At 39.4% G+C, this 20300-nt stretch overlaps 3 protein-coding genes across 11 annotated transcripts in view; 2 read left to right on the forward strand and 1 right to left on the reverse strand.

Moving 5' to 3' along the window:
• LOC117204383 overlaps window positions 1-8909 on the reverse strand; it is a 36664-nt gene extending 27755 nt beyond the window's left edge. The window contains exon 1 of the mRNA XM_033441726.1: window positions 8776-8909. The gene's annotated coding sequence lies outside the window, so the exon portion shown is untranslated. The remainder of the gene's footprint in view (window positions 1-8775) is intronic.
• Window positions 1-11039, forward strand: part of LOC117204381 (E3 ubiquitin-protein ligase MYCBP2-like) — a 257171-nt gene extending 246132 nt beyond the window's left edge. The window contains exons 21-44 of one of the 7 annotated variants that reach the window (XM_033441712.1): window positions 139-361; window positions 510-854; window positions 942-1148; window positions 1256-1461; window positions 1535-1685; window positions 1763-2120; window positions 2193-2373; window positions 2432-2637; window positions 3055-3120; window positions 3500-3589; window positions 3929-4158; window positions 4239-5765; window positions 5846-6017; window positions 6101-6486; window positions 6642-6771; window positions 6846-7252; window positions 7317-7431; window positions 7506-7696; window positions 7758-8186; window positions 8269-8637; window positions 8708-8932; window positions 9030-9802; window positions 9910-10280; window positions 10448-11039. In XM_033441712.1, the coding sequence (XP_033297603.1) occupies window positions 139-361; window positions 510-854; window positions 942-1148; window positions 1256-1461; window positions 1535-1685; window positions 1763-2120; window positions 2193-2373; window positions 2432-2637; window positions 3055-3120; window positions 3500-3589; window positions 3929-4158; window positions 4239-5765; window positions 5846-6017; window positions 6101-6486; window positions 6642-6771; window positions 6846-7252; window positions 7317-7431; window positions 7506-7696; window positions 7758-8186; window positions 8269-8637; window positions 8708-8932; window positions 9030-9802; window positions 9910-10280; window positions 10448-10563 (7474 nt within the window). In that variant the 3' untranslated portion in view covers window positions 10564-11039. The remainder of the gene's footprint in view (window positions 1-138; window positions 362-509; window positions 855-941; window positions 1149-1255; window positions 1462-1534; window positions 1686-1762; window positions 2121-2192; window positions 2374-2431; window positions 2638-3054; window positions 3121-3499; window positions 3590-3928; window positions 4159-4238; window positions 5766-5845; window positions 6018-6100; window positions 6487-6641; window positions 6772-6845; window positions 7253-7316; window positions 7432-7505; window positions 7697-7757; window positions 8187-8268; window positions 8638-8707; window positions 8933-9029; window positions 9803-9909; window positions 10281-10447) is intronic. The other 6 variants (XM_033441714.1, XM_033441713.1, XM_033441716.1 and 3 more) reach the window with 6 other exon arrangements.
• Window positions 11040-11801: 762 nt separating this feature from the next.
• LOC117204382 (WD repeat-containing protein 47) overlaps window positions 11802-20300 on the forward strand; it is a 79374-nt gene continuing 70875 nt past the window's right edge. The window contains exon 1 of one of the 3 annotated variants that reach the window (XM_033441723.1): window positions 11802-11894. Coding sequence is in view for 2 of the 3 variants with exons in the window: in XM_033441719.1 (XP_033297610.1) it covers window positions 17259-17323 (65 nt within the window). In the remaining variant the exon portion in view is untranslated. Of the gene's footprint in view, window positions 11895-17225; window positions 17324-20300 lie in introns of those variants that run through there. The other 2 variants (XM_033441719.1, XM_033441721.1) reach the window with 2 other exon arrangements.

Consider the following 20300-nt stretch of genomic DNA (forward strand, 5'->3'; position numbering starts at 1 on the left):
ATTGCACTGATGACAGATTTTAAAATTATTCTCCGTGAAAATTTCTTAATTTATTACCTTGCTTCATCTGTGTTAAGCAGGTTTTGTAGAGTTTTGTCTGATAAAGTAAAGTAACTGGAGAATCTTCTTTGCCTGCAGTGGTCACTCGAACGAACGACTCTTTCTACGAGACTTCGTATCTTGCTCGACTGGCACCAGCGGAGGTCGTTTGGCAAGATGGTTACAGCCAGACAGTTTCGTAGATCCCTCGAAATGCGAGGCACTTTACTCCAAGGACGAAATGAAGTGCGGATGCCCTGCCATAGTTACCATATTCACCAGAGACCAGTACGGTGATGTTGTTCATGTATCCAATTTGAAGGTATTACGATAACTATTCTCTGTTCTACCATAAATTACTTCTCTAATTTTAGAGGCATTCGATAACTGCGTGGATATTATTTAGTACTGTATAATTGCGTGGTATTATTTAGTACTAACCGAAATTGCTTCCATTCGTAATTTTCTAGGTCGAAGTAAAGGCAGTACCTATAGACAAGAAGGATTTAGGAGATTCCGAGCAAGTTTCCCAATATGACCCAATGACCTTCGGTGGTCACCCACAGCCACCATTGGATGTACCGTACGAAGTCACGATAAACAACAAGACTTGCTTCTACGCGATTACAGTCATGAAAGCTTATCAAAACTATTCCTTCGAGGAGTTAAGGTTTATGTCACCGACTATAAAAAGAACAAGCGAAAGCATGCTAGTTAGACCTAATAGCGATGGGAGTTACAGCGCAACGTGGACACCGTCGTCAGTAGGATGGTATTCTCTTATGATCACAGTTGATGGATACAACATGGAAGATGTAAATATTATCCCTTTAAATTTTGTCGTATTGAATTCCATAAAATTGTTCGTGAATCATTTTGTAATATTTTTTTTTTTTTTGCAGAAATACAAAGTAGAAGTAAAGGAATCTCCTCGGGGTATGCAACCACCGACTCAAAACATCGTGAAGAAGCCGCAGCATCAGCCGAGTAGATTAAGAAAATTCGTGGCAAAGAATAGCGCTGGCTTAAGGATCAGAGCGCATCCGTCTCTTCAAAGCGAGCAAATTGGCATCGTTTTGGTTAATGATACCATAGCCTTCATAGACGAAGTATGCAATTCTGCTTCCTTCGCGGAGTTTCAATTTCCTCGAAGGTTATACTTAGACCTTTATTAAAACGTTCTATCTCTCTGTGGCTTGTTATACTATTTCCGTAGATTCATAACGACGATGGTGTTTGGCTACGACTGAACGCGGAGACGATAAAGGAATATTGTAACAGCAGTCATCTGGAAGCTTGGTGTCTGCAATACAATCAGCACTTGGGAAAAACGTTGCTTCTTCCCGTCGAAGAGCCTAAATCAATTTTGGATCAAGTAATCAAGGAAACTATTTTACGGAAAAGACCCGAAATAGTTGACGAGTATGGGAATCAACGAGTATCTATTTGTTTATCGTTGTTCAACTTGATTTCGTAACGTAATTGTTCGTTTTAGCAAAAGGAAGACGGTAGCGTTCGTCGGTGGTAGGAATATGGTCGTCGTAAAGTGCGGTGCTTCCGGCCATAACATCAGAAGTAGGCCAGGATTAAATGCTATGCCGGTAGGAAAGCTAGCTCTTGGTAACACGGTGACCGTTCAAGAATACGTACGTCTTAATATTATTTTGTTATGCTAATATAATAAAAATTTCTTAAATATTTGACTAAACGATGTTTCCTGCAGTTTGTCAATAGCGAAGGTACTTGGGTACGCATGGACGACGAATCGATGCGGAAGTACTGCTTTCGGAAAGGTCGAGTAGCCGAGAGTGAAGCCTGGTCTCTCGCTGTCAGCAAACATGGTATAACTTACATGAAGATCGAGCAAGACTTCGTAACCGACCCAGTGGAAAAGAAATCCGTGGTAGCAGATCCGTCCGAGTTGCCCAATCAGAAAGGCTTCGAGTTCTGCGTGCCTTCTGTGAGTCATGAGGGCTTCAATTTCACCGCGCAAAATCTAACACCAGGTACAGCAGAATCTGGAGAGGGTAGTAATACAAATCCATTCGTTTTTGGTCCATACAATCAACACGATTCACCAGGTATTGCGTAAAGGCAATGCGCTTCATCGTACGTAATGTATTATATTATCTATTTTTCATTGTACACCTTAGGAGGTGATAGATTTACCCCGGAGAAAACGGATGTTTCGCCAAAGTTCTCCAAGCCACACTCTAAGGAAAGGGTGGTGAAGGAGAGGGAGAGAGAAGGGGGCGGTGGGAAATTGAGCGTCCTACAAAAGTGGTTGAGAGGCGATGACAAATGTCACGGGGAGAAAAGAAGCTCACCTGGCAGGTGAGTTAAACCAAACGAAAGACCAGGCACGCGCAGTTAGATTAGTTTCGTTATATAGTTTTGGCATTTGTAGAGACTTCTCTGAATTCGTCGGAGTATCCGTGAAGGAACTGGTGAAAGCTATTGGAGAAAGTAGAGCCAACGGTAATGGACCTACGCCACCGGAGACACCGAGGAGATTATCAAGAAGTTCGTCGCCAAAGAATCCCCAAGGTGGGTCACCAAGATTTCACAGCCCGTCCTCTAGCCCGGTTCCAATACCTGGTACGTATACACTATTTACAAGACAAAACGAATCTCTGCTATACGACAAATATATTATCAGTTTACATCTACTATTCTTTTCTTTTTTTTAACTGATAATATCATTGTTAATCTCATACATTCATGCGTGTGTCTTACTTCACACTTTTGGCATCGTAACTGGTCTGAGGAGGGAAACATTTCAGAAGCTGAGAGACCCGAAACTGCTACTTGTAAGATTATGTATATCGTCTCACAGATATTTTTTATTTTATTCCGTGAAATGGATGATGATTAGATGAAACCATTAAGTTTGAATAAGTCACACCTTTCTCCGATTAATACTATTCTAGTCAATGAACAAACGACTTTAGGATATAAATATATACAGATCTTTATCTCGGATTAGTTATAACAAAATAGTAATGTTGCTCTTAGCTGGGTCCAGTCGGCAGCCAGTTGGTTCTGGTAATTGCCTCTTCCCTCCTGCTACTCATGCACCAGGTACTCGCTCCTTTCCTACTCGACATAACCCTCAATCTGTACAGTTAACAATAGCATATAGTGTTTAATGTTGTTCGGTACATGTATTACTTCGAACACCAATTACATATTTTTATTGAAAGAAACACATAATAGCACCGTAGACTTCTCTTTTTATTGATGTACGAACATTATATGATTTAAATGCACGCATATTACAGTATGTTGATTAATATATAAGATAAAATTGACCAATTGTTGCACGTACAAGTACACTTTTACCCCTTTTCAAGATAGAGAATCGAATAATGCACATTAATAAAATACACAGAGACCCTAGTTTAGCAATAAATCATAACACGCTACATATGAATTCTACAACTAATAAAAAACTTGTCAGGTGGGAGAAGTTTGATAGGAGGGGGAGATAGTATTAGCAGCAGCCCTGTGCTGTGTGGCTCCCCCCGAAGTGTCGGTCCCTCCCCGTTAGGTAAGGATAACAACACGCGTTAATACTCTATAACTTTACACTAACATAAGTCTAGTCGCATTGAAACGATTACTTTTCGAATCATGATCGCATATAATACATTATTCAGATAAATTCATTGCTCTTTCATTCATTTCACGACAAAGTCGCACGAAGTTACATTGCACGAAGTTTTATGCGAATGTTATATCAAATCTGTTACATATTTTTGTTATGTCTATAGTTTCTGAAAAGCAAGGTGAGATAACGATATCCTTGCTAGAGGAAAAACTTATTAGTTTTACATTTTTGAAAAAGCTAAAATTCTCGTCTACGAAGACTTCGTCTTTTTTTTTAAAGTTTCTGGTGGGCTGATAGACAGTATAACGTCACAGCGACGGGGATCAACACAAAGCGACACAAGTGCCTTGGTCAGTAGTTTAACAAGGGATCCTTCGCAATCTCCAAGTGCTGTTAGCACAACTGCCAATACTCGCGACCTCTCCCCAAGCCCGAGTTGTAGTTCTTTACACATGAGATCCGAGGGTAGTATAGCCAGTCCACCTGATACTCCAAAACAAGAAGGCGGAGTAAGTAAACAAACATATGTTTACTATCCATATAAAGACCACGGTACGATAAAGATTATGGATGTTTGTTTTTGTTCAAGGACTCTCAAGTAAGTCCAAAGAAAGTTTCCCAAGCGCAAACGCAAACGAGTCCTGAGAGCGCGACTACAGCTATGAAAGGTCACTTTAGTATAGGTTCTACTGGACCAAAAGAAGGAGTGAAGTTAGTCAGAAGAGATCACACTAAAGTAGTGAAAAGCAGAACGAAACGTACCATGTCTCCAACTAATATTCAACAAAGTACAAACACGAGTAGACCATTGAATTTAAGTAAAGATAAGGTGAAAGATGCCATCAGTCCATCCGTGGCCGAATGTTTGAGAGCGGTATTTGCAGCGTTCCTCTGGCACGAAGGAATCGTGCACGATGCAATGGCTTGCGCCAGTTTTCTTAAGTTCCATCCTAGTTTACCGAAGCAGGGCGCACTTGTTGTGACCAGGCAAACAGTGATACAATCGACGGATAAACAGAAGCAGGAACAGAAAGCCAGACAAAGACATTCCGTCGAAGTGATCAACGCTGGAAACTACTTGTATATACAACCGAGCACTGTAGAAGCTTTAACACGGTCTGCCGCGAATGCTAATGCAAATAGAAATAGAAAGAAGCAGAAGACAGTCATTAAAGAAGAAGTACAAGAAAGTGGAAAGTTGGATTCTTTGCCAGAATTGCAAACGGTCACGGTATTACCACCGGCACTGAAGAGCCTTGTGTTCTTGTGGGAGGAACTTAGTACCAATTGCCTTCAGACAATAGAACAACGCTCGGTATTGCCAAGTCCGATATCACAGATGCAAACAATGAAACTGGGGAAACGACCAGAAAAGCGACCACGGGAAGATAAAGTCAAGGAACGTGAAAAGAAAAGCAGTAGAAAGAAGAAAGAATGGAAACCAGTTGGCAGAGGAAATGGACCTGAAATATTAGGAGGAATAGAACGAGAAACAATGTGCGAATTATGTGGTCTGATGTTTCCTCATCCTGTGACGTATCACATGAAGATGATGCATCCCGGTTGCGGATGGCACGCAGGAGGAAAAGGCTACAACAGCGGAGGGAACTACTGCATCGGTTGGGCGGGGAATTGTGGTGAAGGTGGAATTGGTGGAAGTTCGTGGTATCTCATCTGTGATACGTGTCGCGATAAATATCTACGAGCCCGAAAACTTAAGCTCGCAAAAAAGTTTTTGACTGGAATGACGAAGAAAAAAAGTGGTTCTATCAAGATCGTATCGCCAATTAATAGCCCTAGTGCAACTGAGACACATATAATCATGAAGAACAATGCTATGTTTCTCTTAGACTTGGCTAGCGCGTCCGGATTAAATATTCCAAAACAGGAGAGACGGCCTTCCCAGACATTGTCGTCTGTGGCAGAAAATTACAGCCCTCCGGAAGCAGCTGGACCATTTCCACCGACTGGACCGTTTCAGTGTTTGCAAGCTTTAGGGCTTCATCATTCGCAGAGTCACGATGAGAAATATTACGAGGAGACTTTAAGACGCCAAAATGGACACCAAACAGCGTATGATGGGAGCAATGTCATGGCTAATACTACGGACGGAAGGGTAAGAAATTTTCTATTTTTTTATCCAACTTTGTTTGAGGACTTGTTAACTCTTGACTGTATTTATATATTATTGTATAGCCTTTGTCGGAATGCCCTTTGAGTGACAGCGACAGTGAAGGTGGTAAAGGTCGTGGAGTATTCCACCGGTCTGTGTCGATGTCCACCGGTGCCCCTTGGAGCAGAAATTCGAACGATGGTAGAGTCGTCGTGATGCGAAAACGAAACAATAGTAGTAGTGAAATGAATACTGGTATGTGAACAGTCGAATGCTAATCACGGTTAGAGTTTAATTTTAAATTAGCAATAGTAAAAATATTTCTTTTTTTGTTGTAGACGCCGGGTCATCTCTTCTATGCTATCCTTCTGCCGCGCTACAAAAGTTAGTACCATCGATGAATCAATCGGCAATTGTCTCGTCGAATGAAGAAGAAGTCACGAATAATGATAAAATAGAAATCCTCATGAGACCGGTGATGCTGTTTGTCCTACAACAACACAATTTACAACATCTACAATATGCAATGAAGCAAGCGCTAAGACATGCTGCTTGCAGAGTTTATGCGATGCAAGCATTAAACTGGCTACTAAGGAGTGTAACACAGCCTATTTGCCTCCATGATTTATTATGGTGGTTTGTTGCGTCTCTGAGACCCACAGTACCGTCTGACATTCCAGATGCGAACGATGAAGATAACAAAACCGATAAAAAGGATGACCATGTAAGCGTACCAACGCAATAATTAAATTCTATATTATAACATTTTCGTAGTTTCTATTCCGTATACTGGAACTTTCGAGAAACTACCAAACTCATTGTGAGCTTAATTCGCTAACTTCTTTCACAAGCATAAATAAACTTCTAGCCATTTTTTAGGAAATGGTCGGAGTATGTGAACACCCTCTAAGCGATCTTGTCATAGCAGGTGAATCTGTTAATCCATTACCAACCGTATTTCATACTTTGTTGCAAACTATAGCTGACTTGATGCTTTTACCACCACCTGGTATGTCTTCTATATTATCTATAGAATTGCTGTTCTCTATAAAAGATAGAAAATTTTAATGGATTCATTTTTAGGTTCTCCTTTACAACAAGCTGCTATTCGATGTTGGGGCATTAAATTCTCACCCGCGGATCACATGTTTCTTCATAGAAGTCACGTTTTTAATAACATTAGTAAAATACTTTCGAGATCCGAGGAAGAAGAAGATATTACAGTGAGCATGCATGAAAGCCATCAATCGATTCATTCTCAACAAGTTAATAGCTGCGTGGAAGTTTTGAAAGATTTAACGTGTGGTGTGGAAATAAAAGCCTCGAGTAGACAAGCTATGATCGGTAGCTTGACTGATAATTCGACAGAAACTTTCTGGGAATCTGGTGATGAAGATCGAAACAAAACTAAGACGATTACCATCATTTGTGGTGCTCATTCTCTCCCTCGAATGGTGTACATACATATCGATAATTGTCGTGACTTAACGGTAAGTTAATGATGAACTTTAACTTTCTCACTATGTCTTCATATTCATTATACTTATGTTACAGCACAAAGTTTCTAGTGTTACATTTCAGTCAGGTAATAATGTAGATGAAATGATCAAATTGAGAACTGAAGAAATTGAAAGCCGATCTGCCGGTTGGATTAATTGTCCAGTTATTGGTAACATCATATTATGTATTTTTAATTACCATATGAATCTTTTACTGTGAATATTATTGTCGTATTTCTTGCAGATCCACGTCACGTTATCATTGGTCTTAAACTGAAGGGTCCTGATAATTCCTTGCGAGTACGGCAAATACGAATCCTAGGCGAAATTGAAGGGGAATCTTTGAAAATTGGAAAACAGTTGAATACACAAACGATTCAACAAAGGAATTGTGAAGCAGAAACGTTAAAAGTGTTCCGCTTAATTACTTCTCAAGTACGTTAATTATACACTATTCTTGGTATAACATGTATTTTTAATATGTTTCATTTGTCAGGTATTCGGCAAGCTTATACAAGGTGAACAACCACAACAGCAAATAGATAATACGGAATGTACTAGCGATGACTTGCAAGATAGCAACGATCTTCGCGAGCACATGGTTGGAATTTTGTTCAGCAGAAATAATTTGACGCACTTACAAAAACAAGTCTGTACACATATTGTTCAAGCTATTCAAAAAGAGACTCTTCGTCTGAGAGAAGAATGGGAGGCGCTATTATGTTCTGCAACCCCTGCTAATAGTTTGTTGAGTGATAACAGTGATTTGCCTAAGGCAGCGGATACATATTGCTTTGAAATGTTATCTATGGTACTAGCTTTAAGTGGTAGTTCCGTAGGACAGTATTATCTGTCACACCAGTATGGATTGTTGAAAGATTTGTTGAGTTTGTTACATACTGGGTCAGCAAGAGTACAACGCCAAGTATGTACTTTACTCTTTCTAGGTTCCTATCTATATTTATATTTAAATTCTGATTTTTAATATTATATTTTTAATCATTTAGGTAACATCTTTGTTGAAGAGAATTTTACCAAAAATTAAGCCAGAAACATTAGCTAATGTTATCAGTGTCAAACGATTGCCACCCACAGATTTTAGTATTGTATCCGCGGCGAATAATGATTTACCGCAAACTACTGAATTTGATGAACATTCCCCAGGAATTCTCGATGTTTTTTTAAGTTGCATTGCTAAAGCACTGACTGTTCAAGTTAAAGTAAAAGGGAAAGAAAATGGAAAAGCTTTGCAAACTGCTTCATTAGCTACTAGTATTCATCCCAAAAGTCATGTTGGAGCAAGATGGTGGTTAAGAGGGTGTATGACTCGAAAATTAGCAGAAGTGATTATTCAACTTTTGAAAGATATGGCGTCGGTATGTATTAATTGATTAAAAATTGTGAGATATTTATACTTTATTAATTATATTATATATATTTTTGCAGGGAAAATTATCAGAAGCTTGGGCATCTGTAACTAAAGCAGCGATAGCAGAAAATATTCTAAATCTCACCAGATTGGATGAAAAAAGTCGTGACCCGGCAGAATGTCTCAAAACTCCAACTTTGTGGCTCGCCCTTTCTTCTTTGTGTGTGTTGGATTCTGATCATGTTGAAAGATTATCTTCTGGTCAATGGAGCGGTACCGAAGGACAACCACCACCGCCTAGAGTGAGAATATTAAACTAATTTTTAAGAGGTTCATTATACATATGCATATATCTTGATATATCCAATTAAAAAAATTTTTTATATGTTTTTTATTTAGCCAAAATGTAATAATCACGACGATGGTGAAACAACAGCAATTATCCAATGCAACGTTTGCGGAAACTTATGTGCAGAGTGTGATAAAATTTTGCATTTACATAGGAGAACACGAATGCATATAAGACAAGTTTGCAAAGAAGAAGAAGAAGCGATACGGGTAGACCTTCACGAGGGCTGTGGTCGAACAAAATTATTTTGGATTTTAGCTCTAGCCGACAGTAGAACGTTAAAAGCATTGATAGAGTTTCGTGATGGTGCACCAAAGAAACCTGTTGGAGCTACATCTGGAATGTGCAGATTTTGTGGTACTACTGGTAATACAGGGTTGCTAGCGGTAGGGAATATTTGTGCAGATCATGACTGTCAAGAGCACGGTAAAAATGCGTGCAGCAAAGTACACGTGTGTGGACATATTTGTGGAGGTGTTCGAAACGAGAATATTTGTCTACCTTGTCTACACAGATGCCTACCAGGCAGTGATCTGAAACAAGATGCTGACGACATGTGTATGATTTGCTTTACCGAAGCTTTATCTGCAGCGCCTGCGATTCAGTTACAATGTGGGCACGTATTCCATTTGCATTGCTGTAGGCATGTTTTAATGAAGAGGTGGGTGGGGCCTAGGATAACTTTCGGATTCTCTCTTTGTCCAATTTGTAAAGTTCCGATGGAACATCCTACTTTGGCGGATCAGTTGGCCAGTATAAAAGAACTTTATGAAGATGTCAGAAGAAAGGCCTTAATGCGATTAGAATACGAAGGGTTGCATAAGTATGTACAAGTTTATACTGAATATTAGATAATATTAGAAGAATATTATACTTGAATATTAAAACATATATGGGATTACATGTCTACACGATTATTAATTGTTACAGGACCGAAGCAGCATTTGGATCAGGTGGAAAATATCACCAAGATTCTGCTGCATACGCAATGGAACGCTATGCATATTATGTCTGTTATAAATGTCAGAAGGCCTATTACGGTGGTGAAGCACGATGCGATGCACAAGTAGGCGGAGAAACGTTCGATCCCACAGAATTAGTGTGTGGAGGTTGCAGCGACGTGGCAAGGGCTCAGATGTGTCCGAAGCACGGAGCAGACTTCCTAGAGTATAAGTGTCGTTATTGTTGCTCGGTGGCAGTCTTCTTTTGCTTTGGAACTACACACTTCTGTAACCCCTGTCACGACGACTTCCAACGAGTCACCACCATTGCAAAGAACAATTTGCCTTCGTGCCCTGCAGGTAGATTTCTGCTTCTAATTTTACCCCTTAATTTTATCTGTGATATGTTTTTGAAATTACACTATACAAATTATTAATAGAAAAGGATATAAAATATAAATTTATTATACATAATGTTATTATATAATTTATGTCATATATAGATATTTTCCAATTTTTATTATTAGGACCTAAAGCAAAACAACTCGAGGGGGACGAATGTCCATTACACGTAAAACATCCACCGACTGGAGAAGAATTTGCTCTCGGCTGTGGCATTTGCCGCAACGCGCATACTTTCTAAAAATCTTCAAAATCTATGATCTGCAAAATCTATTTATTAACATATTTGATACGGGACATAGCTCTTATACGAGCTACATTCGGCACGATAAGAGTGATTCTTAAAACTTTTTTGAGTCTTATCGATGCAGTATATATTAATATGACTAAACGGATATATAGTTCGATATAACCATCCTCATAATTATGAATATGTGTATCGAAGTGCTATGTGTATATTGATTTTTAAGAATTCTTATAATGACCGCAAAAGTGGAATTGATGCAATATAATGATGCAAGAGGAATCAAATAGACAAAACTGAATTTAGCTACAATTGTAAGTGAGGATCTGGTGATGCGTGAAACTATATTTGTTAAGTATTACGTAAGTCGTTTTTATTGGTAAATATTGAGATAGAAATTACTGAAACGCATAGACGCGGAAGAAAATTTGTGCGTATATTAAACTTCCATGCAAAGCTAATAAAAAAAAAAAGGAAAACTTGCACACGTGCATAAGTCATACAAAGTGTAGTGATTTTTTGGTAAAGTATTCTAGCTATAAGTGTTTAAAATAATATATATATATATAAATACCTAATATAATTCTCTACGCCACCTAAGAAATATTTAATTATTATCTGCAATGATCCTAATGAATTATGTATGTAGGTAAATTATGTATGTGAAAGAAGTGTGTTACTTAAAAATGAGAATTCAATTGTGAAGAATACATAAATTAAATAAAAAAAAAAATTGAAATTTGAATGAATAATTATTATCCGTGATATACGGAATGAACTAATTGTATGTACTACATTTGCACTATTATTCAATATAGTCATGAAATTTGCATTTATCATATTTTTCAGTTTCTTGTTTATTTTTATATTTTTTCAAACGTGTACTACAATAGATCGTGTACTATAAAACCTTTGCTGTTATTTATTTATCGGTATAACGCTTTGTATTATATGCGCTATTTGTAAGATGATAGTATCATTGTGTATATTCATATATAAATAAAACGTGTGGACGGTAATTAACATATAAAGCGGCGATTGTTATTATTTGTGCTTTGATTTAGTGCAGTTTAGATGAAAGTAATGATCGTGAAGAAAAGTATCAGTTTATTACTCACCTCTAATTTCAAGACGAACATAACGACCGTTATTCGAATATGGTGTCAGAACAGTTCGAGAATCAAAATCTGCGCACTTTTCGACTGCCGACTGATCGATCCAAGATGGCGATGAGCAACAGCGCCACGGTACGGCAGTTTGCCTTAAGCAGTTCGAGGTGTAACGTGTGTGTGTGCGCGCGATCCTGACGTTTTTCGCCTTGATCAGCGGTAAGTAGCCTTTATTTGCGAGTCGTGCAACAATAGTTATATAATTCCTGAACCTCGTCAGTTATGTATACTCACCCATTGAACGGCCTTTGGCGGGAAATTGCTTTCTTGGTGGGAAACGATCGGGCAACTGCTTGGTTGGAGATGATCTCCTACGCACGTTCGTGCCACCCTGCTAGCATTACTGTCAACTCGCTCTGTTTATTTTTACCACGAATTGAAGCCAATTACAAGCCGAGCGATAGCCTAATTGAACGAAATTACACAAGTTCCTCGTTTAAAAGAGAATCTTCCAGTCAAGATTTACATGAATTTAAACACACCGATCGATTCTTTACGAAAGTCTTTATAAAAAGCAACAGACAGATCAACTGTGGGCAGACAGTGTTCTTATGCGCGTAGATTGCTCTTTTGACTCACGTTCCCGGAATATTTCTTCGAAATTAGATTGTGAGGGCATAGAATTCCTGCCAAGTTGTCGTCTGCTGTGTCGATACTTAACCTCACTTTGCTCACTTAACACGATGTGCTGTCAAGTTATAGACGCTTTCGAGGCTAAGTGGTCCTTGAATTCGGATAGTCGATAATGTATATATACGATGCCTTTCAGTTTCATCGTCTAGCGCTGGATACAATAGAACTTTACTTCGAAATTCATACTTAACGGGCATTCTCTAAATTTTACCAAAAATATTCGTATTTGTTCTTTATCGATATCATGAAAGCCATAGAATCAGTCGGTGTGTACTAAACTTTAATATGAAACACCGCGTGCTATGAATGATTAAAATCAATGTCGTAACCATAATGCCTGCGATAAGTTATTGTTTCGCACGGAGGGTACTGGAAGAGCATACTGCAAAGCACGTTTTATTTCGCATGCGAGTCGACTATCGATAAAAGAATAATGGGTGGAATGGCGAGGGTTCTGGTCTCTGCAGTTTGAACGTGCTCATGCTTTAATACGTTATGACACGATCTGACGCGTTCGTAACGAATCAGCCGGTCGTCAGGACTACCGGCTGAGTAAGATTGCGACCGTGGCATTCCAATGGGAAATACTCTTTGCGGGAGTCGTTTAGATTCACGTGAAACTGGTTTTAAACACGTGCGTACCACGCGGTCTAATGCATTTCACGCATCTCACGCATTCGAGCACGCGCCTGTCGCTCATGGTGAATCGTTCTACGCACACAATCATTTGAGAAAGTACACTTTGTCAGCGACAATGAATGACTCGTTCTCGTCTGTTTCCGTTTTCTCTGGAAATGGCATTACTTGCGCCGGTGAGCCAGTTGGAGATCAACCTCCGTGGCAGGTTATTTTATAGCATTTCATTGCTTTTCTTTCATGTGATATATATATACATATGTATTTATTATATCATATTCAGTATGTTTCGATATTTTTTCTTCTATATAACTCAGGTATGTATAGTTCATTCAGTTTCACATTGGTTATTACGTCCTTTACGATCGAATGAAAGTGCTGTTGCGAAGAGTATCGCGTTTACATTCGCGTTCAATTAATCCGATGACCCATGTTTAGTGAAATCCGAATACTACTAGTCAATGCCTAGCGCAACAGTAATTTCTATGATTACTACGCTGCTTGGGGCCCCATCGTGATTGAAGAAATAACATCACCGGTACCCCGGAAAACCAGTTTCAGCGAGAGATCACCGTGTCCCGTTATTTTTACTGAATCGTATGCATTGCGTCAGTGCCATATGTCGCAGCCGATATCTGCACTATGTGTCCAAAGGTTTACATATACTTTCTACGATTTTCACCGAAATCGGCCTTAAATTCGGACATTACCAAACACGGCTGTTATGTCTTTTAACTTTTTTGACGTATTCATTCAGATTAAGTATTACTAATTTTTTTACCAGCTATTATTGGTATTTATCGAACATTTTCTTTCCTTAATTTCTTTACGATGAAATACTTGCATGAATAAACTAGAAAAACATGTGTATATTTATTATATATGCTACAAATGATGTCTATTTTTTTTCTTATTGTCTTTAAAGTTTTGCACTTCTTCCGGCTACATTATAAATTACTCATTATTATTCTATTTTAAATGTTTATGTAATAAATGAAGGCAGAAGCAAGCGTGTTTAGTTATTCCCTAATTAACTAAATTACCAAATTCATACGTTTCATAAACCACGTTGCCTTCGTCGCCATTTCTTAGATCAAATTCTAGCACTCTAAAATTAGTCTACCGCAATTCTACACAAGAATATTCTCTTTCCACATCACGTTTCACATGCACATCACATATATCGTCCTTACCTTCAAGATTAAAGTCCATCGTAATTAAACACTTCCTATACTCCTCCAAGTCACTAACGGCTTAGATCTATGAGCTTGCGTGTTTGTCTAACCGCACTATGCATATATTCTGCTCCATTCGATCTGATAGACAAACATTTTCCCCATCGTATAATTTTCATTTCTAATTAGAAACTTCCGTGACTCGAATTATCGCGATTGGATCCACCGTGAAATTCTCTATTAGACTGACAATCTGGAAGCTTCGTCTTTATCATTGATTTAATCGTATATTTCGATGCCAATTAACGATGCTTTTTTCTGCAAGTTTTATTTCTCCACAGAACGGCACATATTTGTAACTTCAAAAGCATGGTTGGGGTCTTTCGGAATTTTCACCGTGAACGTGCTTTCTTCCCTTTATCTTCTGCTTGTCGCGTTAGAAAGTTGAAAACGCTACTAATGCGTCTGTAGACACTTCCAGTGCATTAATTGGACGCATGTCGCTCACAGCGATGAATGGCTCGAGATAAACGAGTGATTATAAGAAAAAGTAGTACAAGTGACGAAGTATATGGTTTGTGGAAAATATAGATAAAATGGATCAAATATTAAGGCACGTTATTATTTTAGTATTTAGTCGTGAAAGCTTGTGGAAATTTATACTAAAATCTTTCTATTATTTTTCAAATGATTCATTGGTATATACTGATGAAGAATCGAAAAAATTATTGCAGAAATATAATTAATTATCGTTAAAAAAATCAAGTAATGTTTTATCACTGAGAAATAAATGAGATACATGTCTAGATCTAACGGTGGATTTTAGCTGAAATAAGTTGATCCATGAATTAAAACAAAATCTGGTATCTGTATGGTATGGTATGTCTGGAATCTCTGATAATATTGCAGTATTTCTTATTGCATATATATTATTATATATTAATGAGTATGATATCTTTGGAAAAGCATTTGAGAAATTACAATAGTCAAATAAAAACAATTCAAGTTTAAAGAAATACAGTTCGAAGTTAGAATTATTATTAATAATCTTTCGACCACGAAGTCCTCGACCTATGGTATCCTCGAGAAGAAACACAACATTTCAGAATATTTCTATTTTAGAAACAAAGTGAGAATAGAAAAAATAGGCAGTTTCAGAGGCCGAATTTCAATGAGAAACGAGTTCGGCAAAATGACTTTCGATCGCGAATTAATTCCGTCCTCGGTCCGCTCACGGTTAACGGATTTGGTAGGAAGGTTATATCGGTAGACTATACGAGGACTCGATTGAAGTCGTATCACTCGTCAGGATCGCAGACGTGTATTTAAATCTTGAGTTTCATCGCATTCAGACTGTGACAGCGCACGGTATATTGTAATTGCGTTAAAGGTGCGTCAACGCGTGCGCTCTCATTACTGAGATTAACGATGTTTTAATTGCACTGGGAGGTATTTAAGGTTGCGTCCGCCAGTCTGGTCTCTTTCCGATGAGCTTAATTGCCCTTTTCTGCCTCACGCTCTCTCATCTTCTATTCTGTTGATCTTCACGTGTATGCAAGATTCTGACTTTCAGAGAAACTAGGCGACGTATGCACGTGGAAAATCGTTGAAAAAGCAGACGAGCGTGATGATCGATAATCTACAACGAGCATGCGGATAATTAGCTTAGCTTCGAAGAGGAATAAAAAATATCCTACAAGCGTAGAATTTGATAAGAGATCCGATAACGATATGTGTTCTCTCAAACGTAAAAAATTCGCGACACTCGAATGCCAGCACGGATCTGCGCAACTCTTGGATTTTTATATTTGTTACCATCTCGAACCGGTTGCGTCCGACACAACGATCGTGACCCGCGAGCTGTGTCCCCGAGCATCGGTGGCCAAGACATCGCGAGCCAAGATCAAGGCCGTATATGCCGGTCGCGGTGAAACTCTCCGGCGATTCGCGGGGCGAGCGTAAAATTCGCGTGGACACGGGCCGAAGCGGTCACGAGCGTGTGCACGCCGTGTATCCGCTAGACAGACAGAGAGAGAAAGCGCGCAGATTCGCTCACGCGTGCACACAGGTGCGTGGAGCCAAGGTGAATGCGCCTTGAACGCCGCTGAGCACCTTCAGTCGTATCTTCTTCCTCTTCACATCAACACTGCAGACGGTGTATCGCCGGCTCTGCGCGCTCGCGTGCCGTGTTTCCGAGACGTCGTTGCTCGTTTCACGAATCACCCTTTGATCAGGCCAGCCACCGAGAACGCTCCTGTTTACCAAACCTGTCGAGCAACCAAAAGTGGGATCGCAGAGGAAAAGAAACGTATGGCGAACTGCTTCACAAAACCGTGATTCAGCTTCGATCGTTCTTCGTTTTATATTTAGAGGGATCGACGTTTTTGTAATACACGGAATGCTCGCGTGACTCGAAGATTCTCAGCAAGCGCGAGGCAAACGGACACAGAAACGATAAAGGTTCAATGTGCGAATCGTCGACCGTATGACTTTATCGAGATCATACGATACGAAGTATTTGATCGAGTTCGATACGAGTGAGCTTTAGACAGCAGTGTCGATGAAAATGTTCGCGAAACGTCGTGTATTCCTGTGAGACGAGTATCTCGGGTCGTTAGAAGTTTCATGACGGCCAGAGAAGTATGTAGTTCGTAACTGACCTAGCTTGATGAATATCGAGTGACGAGTTGATTCGTTGAGGCGCTGACGAATGTCGGCTCTTGACTCGCATTAGCGTATCCTTTCGCTCGCTGTTAATTAAAAGCGTCGTTAGCCCTTTGCCACCAACTAACTACACGAACTTCCCTGTAAACGTGTCTCGAAAATGATGATTGATAAAGCTTTCGAACGGTGAAGTCTGCTAGTGTTTTTGCATTGCAAATTGAAAACGAGAATCGAAGAGTGGACAGAAACTGTTTGAATACCTTTTCCCTCGTATGGTGTTTCATTAGTCTATGAAGCAGCAATTTTTTCATTAGAAGTGATAGTGGATGCTGTTTATTAGTGTTACGGTTTGAGAACAAGATTTTCGAAATAGAAACACTTGGTCAGCGACGAGATATGGGAGAGAAGCTCTACCATGGTCGTCGTGGCTTCGTCGGCGATTACTGTGGTTGAGGATTTTTCCAAAGACACCTTGGGAAGGTACAATATGGTCATATATTTCATATGACATGCCTTAACTAAATTCTGTAAACTTAAACAGTATTCAATTTTCTTTTACTCTTTATGTGCTCTATAATTCGTTTTATAATTAATATTAACACAGTAGTCTTTATGTCTTTTAGTGAAGCTTTCAAAAAATACACGGAAATGTTCGATACTGTTAGAAACATCAGCGTAGCCGACATAATCGTTCGTATTACCATAGAACCGTAACGCACGGATGTTTTCAGTTAAGGGTTAAAGTCCTGCTCGAGTTACGCGGAATTACACTAATGTCCCCCTTTACCCCGATAGGTGCACGAAATCTAACGGACACGACGATCAGACTAAAAAAGCCGCACTTAACGTTACGCGAGGTTCTGCGGTCGGAGCTGCACTGCAAGAAACAACGTTATTTCACGGTATTGTTGCCGCGTCGCGCGAACAACTTCTTTCGAATGACTTCGAGGTGACCGTCTAACCATTCTAACCGATCTAAACTTATTGTCGATAGAAAAACGAAGTTGAATCGTACGCGTGTCTCGACTCCAGAGCATTCCATTTCACGTGAAATTGTTTTTATTGCGCGTTTTATCGTCGAAATTCGAACGACAGGAAGCAACGTGGACGAATGTTTTTTAGGTCGGTGAAATTCAACGATCTTTCGTTTCTCCATCGTGGTTAAACCAGCATGCTATTCCCTGGTACAACGATCGAAAGTATACTCGATTGCGCTCTTTAGTCACGATCTCACCTGAAATCGTGCAGACGAAGGTCGCCACGAACTTGGCCTTCTACGTTGAATTCGTTCGTTTGTCTGTTCGTTCGTTCGTTTGTTTATCCGTTCTTTCGTTCGTTTGTTCGTTCTTTCGTTCTCGCGCGTATGCACGCTCGTGTTCCTCATTTATCGGTCTGTCGCTCAACCAAGAAGCACAGAGCCGATAGCGACTCCGAAACATCGATCGCGGCGCCGACGCGCCAGTTGATTCGACCTTCCAAGTGCTATTGCCTGTTTCTTTAATTGTCTGCCTCTTTCGAAATCGATGAGTAACGGTGTATACGAAACAGTAATCTGTCGATTTTTCTTTCGAGCTCGATTACTCCACGGGAGTTTACATATTGCATCAAACGCGTCATTTGTCACTGAAAATCCATTCGGTACGCGAGAACGTTTGAGCACTCGTTAAGGCGCGTACTCGCTAGTGAACAGTTCAAAAACATTGTTTGCGCACAGCGTTTGCAAGATGTTTGCAAATATTTTTGTATCCACACTACGCGATATCACTGTGTTTCGCAAACATGTTTGCGAACTATATGCAGTCAGGTGGTAAATAGACGACGAACTGCTCTTGAACTATGGTTATAGTGGATGTGTTTTTTTAGCGAACTGTCGTTTTGACGAATGAAAATGTCTGTTAGTCATAAAGTCACGTTAAAGTCAGAAAATCGAGGAAAATGTACTTATCATCTTCATATATTTCAGTTCATGCCACTTCGTCAGAAAAAGCATCCAGCGTAACCACAGCCTTATCTTCCACGATTTTCGTCGAAACCACTGGTTGCTAAGAGCGAGAAGGGGAGAATTATTTGTTCAATACGAATCGCGCTGATACGCATGTTTACGCAAAATCGATGTACGTGAAGCCCAGCGACGAAGAATCATTGCTACGACGCAGACTTAACGATTACGAGCGGATTAGTAGCAATGTTGGATGTACTTGATAATTTCTCGATTCTTAGTGTCTTTTATCATAATTTAACTGGGTCTGCTAAAACTAGTCTGTACACTTTTGGCTTGAACTATTTAAATATCATTTGCTAAATGAAGAAATTACAGTTGAGGAATCATTCAATCGTATGAAAAGGTACTTGTTGATTTTGGTTTACGTACTTGCTTATTGACTTTATTTTGTGTGTCGTGAAACGTGAATAAATCTTAGCTGTTGATACGCGATAACTTCTCGAAGCTTACGAATGCCGTATATCTTGATACGAAAATGAAACTTTCAGATACTTCATTGTTATGAGTCTTTGTTAGATTAATTGGAGAAGTTTGACATTAAGCGAATTTCTAAGTTTTGAAGACTGAGAGCTGCGTAAGCAACTTTCAGTCGTGGTTTCAAGGAAGTTTCTATATAGCCGGAAATTTCTAAATCGTAAAAAGTTTTATGATATACCTGGTTCCTTTTCATCTGAGTTATATCGGCTTACAATACAAGGTAAAAGAAAAAGGAATCGGAAATGATACAGGTATAGCGATTACCCTACAACCTATTAATATTCTGTGCCATATCCGGCACAGAAACGGTTTCCTGTCCGCTTGTCTTCTCCCATCCGTTTCAACGATTTTCCATTGATGGAAACATGATTTGCTGCATGTATGGTACGCTTTGATATTGAAGGGGGGAAATCTCGAAGATGGGAAGGAACGTGTGAACGTGTTGGGGAGAGGAAAAACACACAGTCAGTTAAAGGAAGTACACAGCCCGGAACGAACGTTGCTCTGCGAATCGTCGCAGTTCTTGGTTACATCCGCGCGATGCCGAATTTACATTGTCTTCTTTCGTTTTAATCTTCCTAGAGGAACTCGAAAAGTAAATTGGATCGAACAATGGATAATAAATGTTTGCGCAGAAATGTCTGACATAATCGCGTAATAAGACTTTTAAACAGATATCGTTTCGATTTCAGTAATTAGCTTGAACTTTTCGTTCCTGGGTTTTGTTCGAGTGGTAAATAAACGTAGAAACATCTTTCATCTCCCCCCTTTGTTTTCATTGTTAACACGTTCGATTCGATTTCTCCGACTGATTCAATATCTCCCATTCAGAATAGAGTGCATAAAGAACGAGGAATATAGTCTCTTCTCGCCTCGTTGATTAATATTTCCAATAGAGTTTCTCCATTGAATATTTGAAACCGTCGAGACTTTTTATCCAGAAATTTCTCTCTGCAACTTGTTCGGCTAATTGCTGTT

Source organism: Bombus bifarius, unplaced genomic scaffold, assembly GCF_011952205.1.
Source record: "Bombus bifarius isolate JDL3187 unplaced genomic scaffold, Bbif_JDL3187 scf7180000007978, whole genome shotgun sequence".
NCBI classification, from domain to species: domain Eukaryota; kingdom Metazoa; phylum Arthropoda; class Insecta; order Hymenoptera; family Apidae; genus Bombus; species Bombus bifarius.